A 12749-nucleotide genomic window follows, 5' to 3' on the forward strand; every position below is an offset into this window, starting at 1 on the left:
ACATAGCAAATGGTCCTTTTTTACTCTCCTTTCAAAGGTATTTATTACCTACATTTTTCCCTTGCCTTTCCTCCAATGAGCTCATCATGACTCTCCTCCTCACAACTTTATTCTCATAACAACAATCCTATGAACTAGATCAGACTAAGAAAGAGTGACTACCAAGGTGAGTTTCTATGGCCACAAGTGTGTGGCGCTTGTCAAAGACGGGTTGATCTGAAATAATAAAGGGGTGAGGGATTAACAACAACAAGAGGGATATTTCTGAGATGAATCTGAGGCAAGTCCCAAGTACCTGCTCCTGCTTCCCCAAGTTTTAGGGTTTTATTCATTATATTACTAATAAACACTTGATATAACTGATCCATGCAGTTTCTTTGTGTTTAGATTCCAATATCTAATTCAGTTGTTCCCAACTTTGGGTCCCTAGACTTAGTTCTTGGACCAAAACTCCCAGATGCCTCCATCACTAGCTGTGCTGGCCAGACTTTCTGGGAGTTGTAGTCCAAAAACATCTGGGGACCCAAGGATGGGAGCCACCGATCTAATTCTTCTGCACGTCGCCTACATATGCTCCCTGAACTTAGATGGAAATAAGAAAACCTGGAATTGGTTTTTTTCCCCATACTTGACTGTCCAGACCCAAGAAGATCAACATAAGGAAGAATAAGCAGGACCACAGCTGTGAAATGGGCATCAGGGTTACAGCTCTCGGGTAGGCAATGAATGCTAGGCCAGGACCTGCCAATCAAAATAAAGTGAGAGAAGAAACAATTCATTAAGTCCAGAAAGATGCCACTTATAACCTTCCATTGAACTCAAAACTCCCCTCGTGCCCTTTGGCTGTGCTAGATGGAGCAAATGAGAGTTGAAGGTCAACGACCTCAATTTCCCCGGTCTTGTTAAGTCCAACATGGAAACTGAGTTGATATAGGCAAAGCTAAACTCATCATGTAGTAAGGAGGCTGGAGAAGAAGCACTAACATTCACATCCTCTAGCCTTAACTTTTTTGGTTAACCTTTCTAGGCAAAATATCAAAAGATGGAAACATTATTCACATTTATCCTAACATTCACATTAGACTGTGAAGGAAAGTTAATTTCTTAACTTTCAACCATTAATGGACAAGAGAACATGAATGTGTTATCTTAGTCTTTGCTAATGTATTATTAATGCCTTGGCTTTCAACTTTAAAAATCAATTACAACTACTAGAAGTAGCTACAAATGATGAAAACGACCAAGCCGTACTGAAGGAACTGAATGAATTAATGCCAAATGTTGTTACTAAAAAACTTAATACCATGGGTGTTTAATATTAAAATAATAACTTTTAAAATAGTTGTTATATGTTTGCAAATATGTGTAATATATCTTCCCATCCTTCCTCTTAACCACAGATTCTGAATGCTCCTTTCAGGAGCTGCATGAAAAAAGTTGTGTAACAAACAGCTGAAAATATCTGAACTCTCTCTCTCTCTCTCTCTTTCTCTTTCTCTCTCTGTGACAATTGAGACTATTTTGACCAGGGCTTGGTTACAAAATGGGTTAATAAAGCTCTTGGCTAGTGCCTGCAATTTTCATAAACACAGCCAATTGGTTTTTAATATATAATATTAAAAATGTACCAAGAAAAGGGGGGCCTTTTGAGCAGCCTGCTCTACAGCTTGTATTTTCATAACACAGTTTTGGTTTTGATGACAATCCCAGTACTGATTAAAAGACTGTTATTAAAATATGAGCAATGACTGCACTCTGAATGGCAAAACAAAAAGAGCAATAACGCTTTTATTCAAGGACTAGTTGAGGCAAGTTTGAACAGTTTGCAAGTCTGAAAACCACTTGCTTAGGAATTAACTATCATGTGACCTTTTGCATCTCTGGATCCCCTTGTTGGGATTATGTTTCGGGAGATGGGCAAACAAGGTCGATGCAGGATTTTGAAACATGGAAAGTCTTGAAGCTAGGTCAAGACCCCATGAAACTACACTCAGGTTTACAAGCTGTAAAGTTTTACAGGCTCCCTACTCCAGCTGTCCCAGGATGAATCTGCACTTAATTGATTATTTGTATTTATTTCATTTCTTTCAAGAAGCTCAAGGTACATTAAACTTTAAACATTTCAGAAGCAGTGGAAGACTTTTTTCATTCCCAGCACAAGGAACTTTAATGGGTCTCCTGCAGGCTCTGAGACAGAAACCAAGTTCTTATACAACTCCATGGTTTATATTTGACCCGTGTCCTGGCTTACAGCAATGGCCACAACATGCTCACCTGATTCAGCCACATCGGAGACAGACATCCCCTGTTCTCGTGCCATGAAGCCTAATACAGAGAAAATGGCAAAGCCAGCCACAAAGCTGGTGGCGCTGTTCAGGAAGCAGAGCATAATGCAATCCCTGTTGGGCAATTCCAGAAAGAGCAAGTGAGAGACAGAAAGCATGGTTCACACAAGAAGGTGGGTGCTTAAGTTCTTGAAAAGGGCTGGCATGAGAGTAGGCACAAGACAACAACCAGAGGCATGAATGCAACCATTGGCACGGATGGCAAAGAAGAGTTCTGCGCTCAGAGAATGGCTTCTCGCCTTAGCTGTTAACACCAAGTCAGAGAAGCACTCTTGCCCTCCTATGCTGCACTGTTCAGGATGGGATTTTTGGAACCGATGAGCTTCCAGCCCCATCATTTGGTGGGAACCTGAACTTGCCACTTTAAAGATATGCAATTCCTGTCCTTGTGGCATGGAAGGAACTAGTTAAGCCCTCTAGGAGAGGGAGGAGGATGTGTGTATACCTTACTGGGGCCGAGTTATGGGGCTAGAAGCTGTCAAACTAGCAGAAAGTAGAGCAGCCCTCTTTCCTTCCTGTGCCCCTTCTTCCTGCTCTTAGAAAAGTGTGCTGCTGCACATTGGGAGTCACAGGGATCCCCCAAAATGTGCAAAGGTGCATTTAAAACCTTTTTGTAAAAGCCATTAAAACCAAACATGTTACCATGAATTCCACAACCTATTGAACCCATAATCATTAAATCCCCATAGAAGCCACCCTGCTCATTGCTTACTGAACTAGAGCAAGAAGGAAAACCAGGTTGAGATGACTACTGGTGGAGCACATTTTGCATGTAGAAGGTACAAGGTTTAGCCCTGCCACACCCCCCCCCCAGAAAAACCTCTGCCCAGAGCTGTAGCTAGCTAATTCTGCACCCAAGGCATGAATATCAAGTTGCGCTCTCCTATATTTTCACAGTCGTTATTTCGGTAAAACTGACTTGTTAGTGTTCCCATCCAGGTGAGCTCACCAAGCTTAAGACGGCAGCAGCACATGCATACCCGTGAGAAGCACCACATCCTTGTTTCAGCTCTGCTTCAGAATAAAAGCCTGGAAGGCTGCTGTCACTGATAGAAGGCAATGCTCAGCTAGATGGGCCAAGAGTAGTTCAGCTCTGAATAAGAAGATTGCCTCTGTATTTGGAACTTAAGCACCACCGACTACTCCTACCTGTAGCAGTTGTTGTGGTACTTATTGTAGCTGCCCAGGGCTGTCAGGCATCCCTGGCAAATGGCGTAAGAGAAGAAGATCTGGGTGCCTGCATCCATCCATACCTGGAACGAGAAATGGACAATTCTTACAAGACATGGGAAGCAAACAGGCCTGGCAAGGAAGCCCATCGCTGCAGAGAGGAGTCCCAAATCCCGCAGAAAACCTTTAGCAAACCATTGCCCTTATTTCCAGCAAGGATAACTACTTGCAGATCACAAAAAAAGAAGAACGAAGAAAGATACTGATCTACATGAAACTGCCCATATTAAGGAATACTGCATAAATGTACAGATATGCCAGCCCTTTGGTCTTAAAGTCCCAGAACTCCCTCCCTGTGGTCGTTTGTTATTAAATCATCCTTGGACAACCGTTTAAATAGAGGACACCCTCCTCAGACTGGCAGCCCTTCTAATGGACAACATTCCTCCTAAAAGAGGTCATGTGGCCACCCTAACTCAGAATGACTTTATGATTCAGGCTGCTGGAGATTTGTGTGTTTATCTTGGATGGTGGTGCAATCGTTCACTTTATTCATTTAGTATGTTTTAAATTTACAATTTTCCCCCTTGTTGCTTTTACATAGTGATTCACTTTTGGAGCCTATCTGACCAAAACACAGGGAGGGCGTCTTCTCAACACTGGATAGAAACACAATTATTGATAACAACTCTCCTGATTCATCCTTTTTGGGGGGGGGCGAGGGGGGAGAAGATCAGCAATGACGCATAATATTACAGCAAGGGATAGATTTACAGACACAAGCTTCCAGGTTTTTGAACTACAAAGTATAGAGGAATCGTTCTGGTATTTCAGATATGTCCCTGCTGGAATGCAGCTGATTTGATAACTATGCAATTTTTCATAGGGTTTCTTGTGCTAGAAACTCCAGTCTCTTGAGGGAAATGCTGATGTTATCCATGAGAAACTCAAGCCAGATCCCAGTAAATTAGAAGAGACGTTATCTTTCTCTTCTTTAATCATTTTCACTTAGGGCTTGGCAAAACCATCTGTCAGGTGTTGAATATTTAATAGAGGCAGCTGCATTCACTGTGCCTTCAGTAGCAATGGCCTAACATGCCCATATTTTAAAATGCTCTGGTGAAAACAGCGCTCATGCTGCAGTGAAGTGCCTCTAACTCTTTTAAAAGGGTTGGTGGCTTTAAGGTGGAAGGCTAAGAACTGCATTACAGAGAACAGGGTTGACCTTTGTCCAGCACTAAAAAAACTTTCTCTCTCTCAGACTGAATTGTACCCTAAAATAAAACAGCATGTTTGAGTCCAGGTCAAAAGTTTCCAGTACGTAGTGTCTCTGTACTTTGCCTGGACAATCCGGTCCAGGCTTGTTGTTCTCATTGGGCTTGATCCAGTTAATAGTCTCAACTAGAAAAGAGCCACTAAATTACATATGTGCTAGCTTACTGAAGTCCAATTGACTCAAGGGGTCTACTCTAGTCAGGACTAACAAGTGGAATTAGCCCTATGAGTTTATCTAGAGCAGTGATTTCCAACCTTGGGTCCCCAGATGTTCTTGGACTAAAACTCTCCAAAGCATTCATCTCTAGCTGTGATGGCCAGGATTTCTGGAAATTGTAATCCAAGAACATCTAAGGACCCAAGCTTGGGAATCACTGATCCAGCACTATCAGGCGCATAAACAGCAGCACTGTTAAGTTGTACATTTGAAGTACATGACTATCTACTTAGTAGCTTCATTGCTCAGAGTCCCAATGTGAATTCAGCTGGATTGGTTCATGTCAACAAATGAGGAATGGATCTTTTGTAAAGTTAACGGCTCTTATTTGCCCCCTTTTCAAGTCATCCTCAAAATACTTCACATTACAACAGGGATAGTTTACAATAATATATTGTTCTAAGCAAAATCTTTTTCTCTCCCAGCTACCATGAGGCTTACAGCTAACCTCAGAGGAGGCAAGGAAATCTGTGGGAGGTAATGAATAATGACATAGTCTCTGCTAATGAGAAGGTCCTGTGGCTTCACCCTGTGAGCCCTCTCTTCACTGGTATGCAGACAGACAGGGCCTTCTCAGTGGTGGTGCTGTGAGTTCAGAATACCCTTTCTGTAGAGGTTAATTGAGCTCTCTTTTCTGTGTCTTTCAGACAGAAGCTAAACGTGCATTCATTCCAAGAGGAATTGAATATAATTATGCTGCTGCTTTCAACTTGAAGATCGCTTATATTGGTGAAGCCCCTTGTTCCATTCATAGGCCAGCACTGCCCATTCTGAGTGGCATCCACATCAATGATGGGAGCCTGTAGCCTTCTGCAGTCAAAACTTTGTTGTCTGGTGTAGTGTAACAGGTTTATACCTCACTCCTGCTATTTCTTCTCATTCTTTTCCTGCTGGACCTTGGGCACCATGGTAGCTATTTTCACTGTAGACGTTAAGACGTTACCCGAAGACTGCCATTCCACACGATGCTCTAGCTTTTGATGATTGCAGTGCCAAGTTATAATTTGCATGGCTGTATGAGTAAGCTCATTGTAAATTAAACACCAGCAACAAAAACTTCCACCTCTTCCTTTGTCACACCATATGTTACTCTTTATAACATTCAATTCACAAATTCAGCAAGGGTTGTTGAGATGTGAACAATAAAGAAATACGTGATACATATGCATGTGTGATTTGACATCACGTTAGGCTCAGACAAAGGAACAGCCACATTCAGCACAGCCTCAATGTTCATGATCATCTTTAGGAATCTGTCAAGTTACTCAGAGGAATAATATTACTTTTAAAAGAAAATATTATTAAGATTTTGAGCGCCCACAAGTTAATTTGTTACCATTCTTATGGCATTATAACTTTCTCCCTCTTTCTCAAAAATAACTAAAGTAGTTACTTTCAATTACTTCAGGGGGAAATACCTGAAAGCAAATAATAGCCTGCCATGAATGTTCACTCTTGTTTTATTGTATTGTTGTTGTAGTTTATGACTTTATGTTATTCTGTTAGACGCCCAGAGAAGTAGGTTGGCTACTAGTTGGGGGGGATATAAATGCAAACAGACAGACAGACGGACGGACAGACAGACACTCACAGCATAGAAAGCAGCAATAGCAGCACACATAAAATGAGGTAGAATTTGAATTGTGTAAAATTCCTTTCACTATTTAGTAAGGTCTCAACCCATCAATATAAAAGTGACTAAAATTTTATAGTTACATAAGTGAAGTTATCTCTTTTAAGTTACAATCAACTTGTGTGCTGTAGTTATGCTTTAGTTATTGCAAAAAAGGGTTATTTACAAATATATAATTATTTGTAATCAGTTACTTCCAAGTCACCAACTCACTTGAGGATCTGCCAGTCTAGAGATGTCTGGTTTTAAGTAGAATATAATTCCTTCTCTGGCACCAGGTAAAGTGACTCCTCGAATCAACAGAATAAAAAGCATCACATAGGGGAATGTGGCAGTGAAGTAGACCACCTGCAAGCAAGCAAAAAAATAGAAGTAACCAAGAAGTCAATGAAAAACAACGAGAAGGACTTCTTGGCCATTACAATTTACCAGAAGAAATTAAACCAAGCAATCTTGTCTTCTGAATGCATTACAAGGACTGAGGCAGTGCCCCACCAAATAAGTTGAACTGCAAGGAAGTGAGAGCTGGACCATAAAGAAAGCAGACCGCCGAAGAATTGATGCCTTTGAATTGTGGTGCTGGAGGAGACTCTTGAGAATCCCCTGGACTTCAAGGAGAACAAATCTATCAATTCTAAAGGAAATCAACCCTGAGTGCTCACTGGAAGGACAGATCCTGAAGCTGAGGCTCCAGTACTTTGGCCATCTAATGAGAAGAAAAGACTCCCTGGAAAAGACCCTGATGTTGGGAAAGTGTGATGGCAAGAGGAGAAGGGGATGACCGAGGATGAGATGGCTGGACAGTGTCTGTGAAGCAACCAACATGAATTTGACACAACTCCAGGAGGCAGTAGAAGATAGGAGGGCCTGGCGTGCTCTGGTCCATGGGGTCATGAAGAGTCGGACACAACTTAAACCACTAAACGACGCAAGGACCATAATCTCTCAACCTGTCATTCTGAACGTTGTCCAATGCAACAGCCAAAATCCTCATGTATAAAGTTACACCCACTCAAACTGATGATGTCATCAGCCATGGCTTTTATTGTTCTTTAAAAGGTTCTTATTACACCTCCCTCTCTACCCAGGTTCCCAGGCTCCTTTTTCACCCGGGGAGCCACAGGAGAGTGGGTAAAGGCAAAGGCAAAGGTTTCCCTTGAAATTTAGTCTAGTCGTGTCCGACTCTAGAGTGTGGTGCTCAACCCTGTTTAAAAGCCGTAGAGCCAGCATTTGTCCGAAGACAGTTTCTGTGGTCAGATGGCTAGTGCGACTTAGACATGGAACACCATTACCTTCCCACCATCTACTTGCATTTTACATGCTTTCAAACTGCTAGATTGGCAGGAGCTGGGACAAGCAATGGGAGCTCCGTCCGTCGCGTGGATTCGAATTGCTGGTCTTTCAACCTTGCAGCTCAGAGGCTTTTGCGGTTTAACCCGCAGCACCACCTGCATCCCCCTGGGACAGTGGGAGGGGAGCCTTAATGTCTGAAAATCGCTGCCACCAGTTCTGCCACTGGCATCAAGCACTATAATTTTATGCAAGCCATTTTTAGCCATTGTATCTGGACAGTGTGCTTTCAGACCAAGATGGCATAAACAGGATCTGTGCTTGGCAAGAGAAGGAGATGAGCCCACAAAACATTTCCACTGTATATGTTGGGAATCATATATATTTCCCTAGACTGTGCAAACAAACGCTTTTCAGAAGTTTTGAGTTCATTCTGTGGATCTGACATTGTTTCTCACAGAGATCTTGGTGTTTTTGTGTCCCAACAGTTCTGCACATTTTCTGTACTTATTCTGTGCTTTGGCAAAAAGCAAAGCCAGAACATAAATCAGTAGCAGAATTTGTACACCGATGCAGCTGTTGAGTAGTATCCATGATAAGAAGCATACATATTACAATAATACAACTTAGTGAGAATAAAAATAAAGGGCACCATCTTAACAATCCCTTTTCATGAATGTTAATACAACCTACTTCACATTATGGTATACTGTACAGTCGTGCCCTGCTTTACGATTACACCATTTAACAATGAATCCGCTTGACGGTGAGGTTTTTGCAATTGCAAAACGACCCTGTTTGGGAACCGATTTTCGCTTTACGAGGATCAAAAACAGCTGATCGTCGGGTTTCAAAATGGCCCCCGCCGGCTGAAGAAAATGCCCCCCCACTGTGCTTAGGGACGGATTTCTCGCTGCACAGGCACCAAAAATGGCCGCCCCTATGGAGGATCTTCGCTGGATAGTGAGTTTTCAGCGCACTGGAATGCACTGAATGGGTTTCAATGCATTTCAATGGGCTTTTAAAATTTCGGTTTACGACATTTTTGTTCTACAGCGATTTCGCTGCAACAAATTACCATCGTAAAGCGAGGCACCTCTGTACATGTTTATTGGCCCCACCGAGCCTAAGGGTGGGGAATTGCACAGTCCCAGCATTGCAACCCTGTATTAAATTAGTTCATGTGTCCTTCAAAAGAGCAACAATGCACTACAGTGATTTGATTTCCTTTGAAAACATTCATTTGCCTTCTGGTTTATCTTCATTTAATATAACAGAATATAATTTTTTTACACTGCATTATGCCTTCAGTGCCATTCTTTGGAAGAAAGGCAGGGTTATAAATCCAGTAAACAGATAAATGAATAATGTTCATCTAACATAAATCTTTTCTACTGCTACTGTCTCCATAATTTAAGTAACCAAGCCTTAAGTAGGAAAATAAAGTCTACAAAATTTGAAATGATCCAGTCCATGTTTCCATTCACCTTCTCTCTCAGCCAGGATTGCCCACCTAGAGTTTGAGGAGGGGCAGGCCGGCTTGGCTCCCAAGACAGAAGGACCAGAAACAAGAATGAGAATATATTCAGATATCACAGAATTCTGCATCTCTAGTCTTAACATTCTTATATACAGAGAGTAAATATTATAGTGTCTAGACTGATTTTGGCCATCAGCTCTAAACAAGATGGGCTTCCTTTCTTTCCCAAGTATTTTGCCCTGAATGATCAGCTGTAACAATCTGTACCTTTTTGTTGTTGCTGCCGCTTATTACATGACTGAAATATTCCAGCTAACTGAATTCTGCATCTAGTATTCTGTTGCCTAAACATAACATAGAAGGGAAGTCATGTAAGCCCCACCCCCAACCACAGTCCTCATCACATACCCTTTCTTGCATTGTTTTTGTGATCGGTCATGCCACTAGTCGTGTAAGAAGGAATCTGCAGCAGTGAGGAGATGTTTACACAATTTCCCTTCCACTAAAAGTTCAAGCAACAAGATAACAGCCTATGTGTTTTACCATTTCTTGGTCTTGATTCTTTCTCCTTAGCATGTCTTCACTGATTACTTTCTTGCTCCAACAGTTTTTAAGCATCCTGTGATTTCTTTACATCGACTCATACAAATTTTTGACTGCAACCAATGGAAACAGGTTTCTATCTTGATTCTTCTGCTGAAGGCAATGCTGTTTTAAGCAACACCCTACAGGCAGAGAATGAAAGCAACAGCCATGCTCCTTGGCATCTGGTGGTCACTGGGATCCTGCTTCTGAACACATAGACTCTGTGGCCAGTGGTCAGTAGTAGACCTCTCCTAAATGAATATGTCCAAACCGTCCTTTCAAAACTGTCTAAGCCACTTACCATCACCAGCTCTTGGTAGTCTTATGTTAGCCAATGCATTGGCTGAAATCCAATAGCAAGTCACAACTAGAATAGGCCCATTCAATTAGTGGGGATCTGATGAGTCAACTATTCCATTGATTTAATGAGCTTACTCTATTTGTGGCTTACTACTGGATTCCAGCCATTTTGTTGGTCCACCCTATCATACTGCCCTAGATAGTGTGGGACTAAACGATTGCTTCTTGAAAAGATAAATATAGATCACACCAACATGATGAAACAGTTTTTTAAGATTTCCATTTTAAATGTGGTTTAGGGTTTGTATATGACTTCCTCCCTCCTTGTGCATTCACTTCATTCCCAACCAAAGTGCACTCAGTCTCTTGTTTTTAAAGCATATCCACTAATGTCAAATGTCAATTTCTTCCAATGTTCACTTTGTTTTTCTTCTTTTTGGACACAGGAAGGCTGATAAAACAAATCAATGTGTTTTAAGAATTAACAAGTACAAGACTGCTCCTACTTTGCCAGTGGACTTGACTCCTTTCCAGATGCAGAAGTAACAGATGATCCAAGCAAGCAAGAGGCAGAGCGCCAGCTCCCATCGTATGGTGCCCAGATTATGTATACCATCCGTTATTTTCAAGGCTCGCCTTCTGCCAATGCAGATGAAAAGATGGGAAAGTTGATGCTTGAGTTTTACTGTTTGCTGCCAGCCCACATCAGCTGCTTCTTCATTAATTTTCACCTACTCCCTGTGGCATGTCTGGCTCTCAGATACCATCATTTTAACAAGGCAAGACTCGATTGCTTTCCTTTTGACCTTTGGGCTCAGTTTTGATTTCTCATCAATTTGGGCAATGGATGTCCCCTTCTTGCCCCCAAATAACCCTCCCATTCTATCGCATTTAAAGCTTTCTCCTCTGTGGGATTACGGCCTGGACCCATTGATGTGCATCTTCTGGATCCAATCACTTTCTCCAGAATGCTGATTAGCATCCTACCACATAGTGCATGGTGCATCTTAAAAACCCACTCTGTGTCAAGCTGTGAAATTCTATGTGTATACAGTGTTAAAATAATTAAGGGAATGTGTGTGTAGAAAAAGCAACCCTGAAACTGAAAGTGCTTTTAAAACTGAGACTTGAACAGTAGTTTACTATAGTCATTGCAAAACAATAAGCTAGCTATCCAGCTAAGAAAGGTCACTGTACAATCCTGAGAGCTGAACATGTTTATGTTGCAATGTGTAAATATGGAGGTAGAATTTGTACATCCTGTAGCTACAATATTCCAGTGTTTCAGGACCATGGGTGTTTCAATAACCTTGTGTAACAAGTGCCTTCTGCTACAGAACCTTCATTCTCCAATCTCTGCAAACAGTTTAGTCAAAAGAATGACATTGCAATCATAGTAGCAGTTTGCTAGTATTCCATAGCTGTAAGACTTTTCGATGTTTTGAATATTTGGGATTTTATTTTTGTGCACATGGAAACAAAGAAGCAAGGCACATAAATAAAGCTTGTAGAATTAGACAAGCTGGTGTTGCCTGGAATCACTGCTACAATGAAAAGACACACTGATTGGCAGATGACTTTTGATATGTATTTGGAAATGATTGTCTAGTTTCATCCTGGAATGAACCCTTTGCTGGGATAAATGCCAGCTGTGACAAACACAGGCTTCTGTTTTTTATCTAAAGCTTCTAAGGTTCTGTAGGGCTTTTGGGGAGATGTTCACATGCCAGAATCCTTACCTGACACTCTACTCATGGGCAAGTTTTTGATGCCACATATGGCTCCAGCATTGGGGGATTGGGAGATATTTAATTGGTTTTTGGTGCTGTGGGACACTTACTTGATCTTGGCTAATGTTTCTTCTGGAGGGGATGTTTTTGTTGTCTGTTTAGTAAATTCATTCAGAACTTTAGAGTCCTACTGAGATCAGGTGGGAAAGGTCATAAATAAGACTCAATTGCTAACATGCTGATAGCTTAGTTTTTTTTTTTAAGCATTATTAGCAGAACTGTTTCTAGTGGTACAGTTGATTTTTAAAAAATGGCTTCCCTGTGAGCAGAGGGGTTCCACTTTACTGCAGTAATGTCCAAATGCAATGCTAGTAGGGCAAATCGCACTGTTCAGTCGGTCATGCTGCCTAGGGGAATCTGTGGGCAGTAAATTAAAAAAAGCAACTTCTACCATCTCTTAAGTAAGAATCCACATCAAAAGCACTGGTCTTCAGTGCAGTGAATGCCAGCAAGTCTAAATCTTTTCCACACACTGCAATGCCCCATGATTTTGTTGTTCACTTTACAAGTGGAGGGTGGGATGATTAGGCTTTTGTAAAAGATTCCTTCCTGCAATGTGGAACACACATTTCTCCTTACCTTGTGTTTCAAAAACGTACTGAACCATGCTGTAGCTTGGTCCATGCAGTAGGGCTACCTCTTTGTGCATGTTATCAAGACGTTG

At 41.6% G+C, this 12749-nt stretch overlaps 1 protein-coding gene across 2 annotated transcripts in view; it reads right to left on the bottom strand.

Annotated features, from left to right (window-relative positions):
- Positions 1 to 12749, bottom strand: part of SLC6A12 (solute carrier family 6 member 12) — a 78204-nt gene that overhangs the window by 22902 nt on the left and 42553 nt on the right. For both annotated transcript variants that reach the window (XM_020789051.3, XM_072999876.2), the window contains exons 6-10: positions 10802 to 10934; positions 6854 to 6988; positions 3495 to 3598; positions 2275 to 2399; positions 629 to 741 (exon numbers count right to left, since the gene is read on the bottom strand). In XM_020789051.3, coding sequence (XP_020644710.3) covers positions 629 to 741; positions 2275 to 2399; positions 3495 to 3598; positions 6854 to 6988; positions 10802 to 10934 — 610 coding nt within the window. The remainder of the gene's footprint in view (positions 1 to 628; positions 742 to 2274; positions 2400 to 3494; positions 3599 to 6853; positions 6989 to 10801; positions 10935 to 12749) is intronic.

Source organism: Pogona vitticeps, chromosome 5 (genome assembly GCF_051106095.1).
Source record: "Pogona vitticeps strain Pit_001003342236 chromosome 5, PviZW2.1, whole genome shotgun sequence".
NCBI lineage: Eukaryota > Metazoa > Chordata > Lepidosauria > Squamata > Agamidae > Pogona > Pogona vitticeps.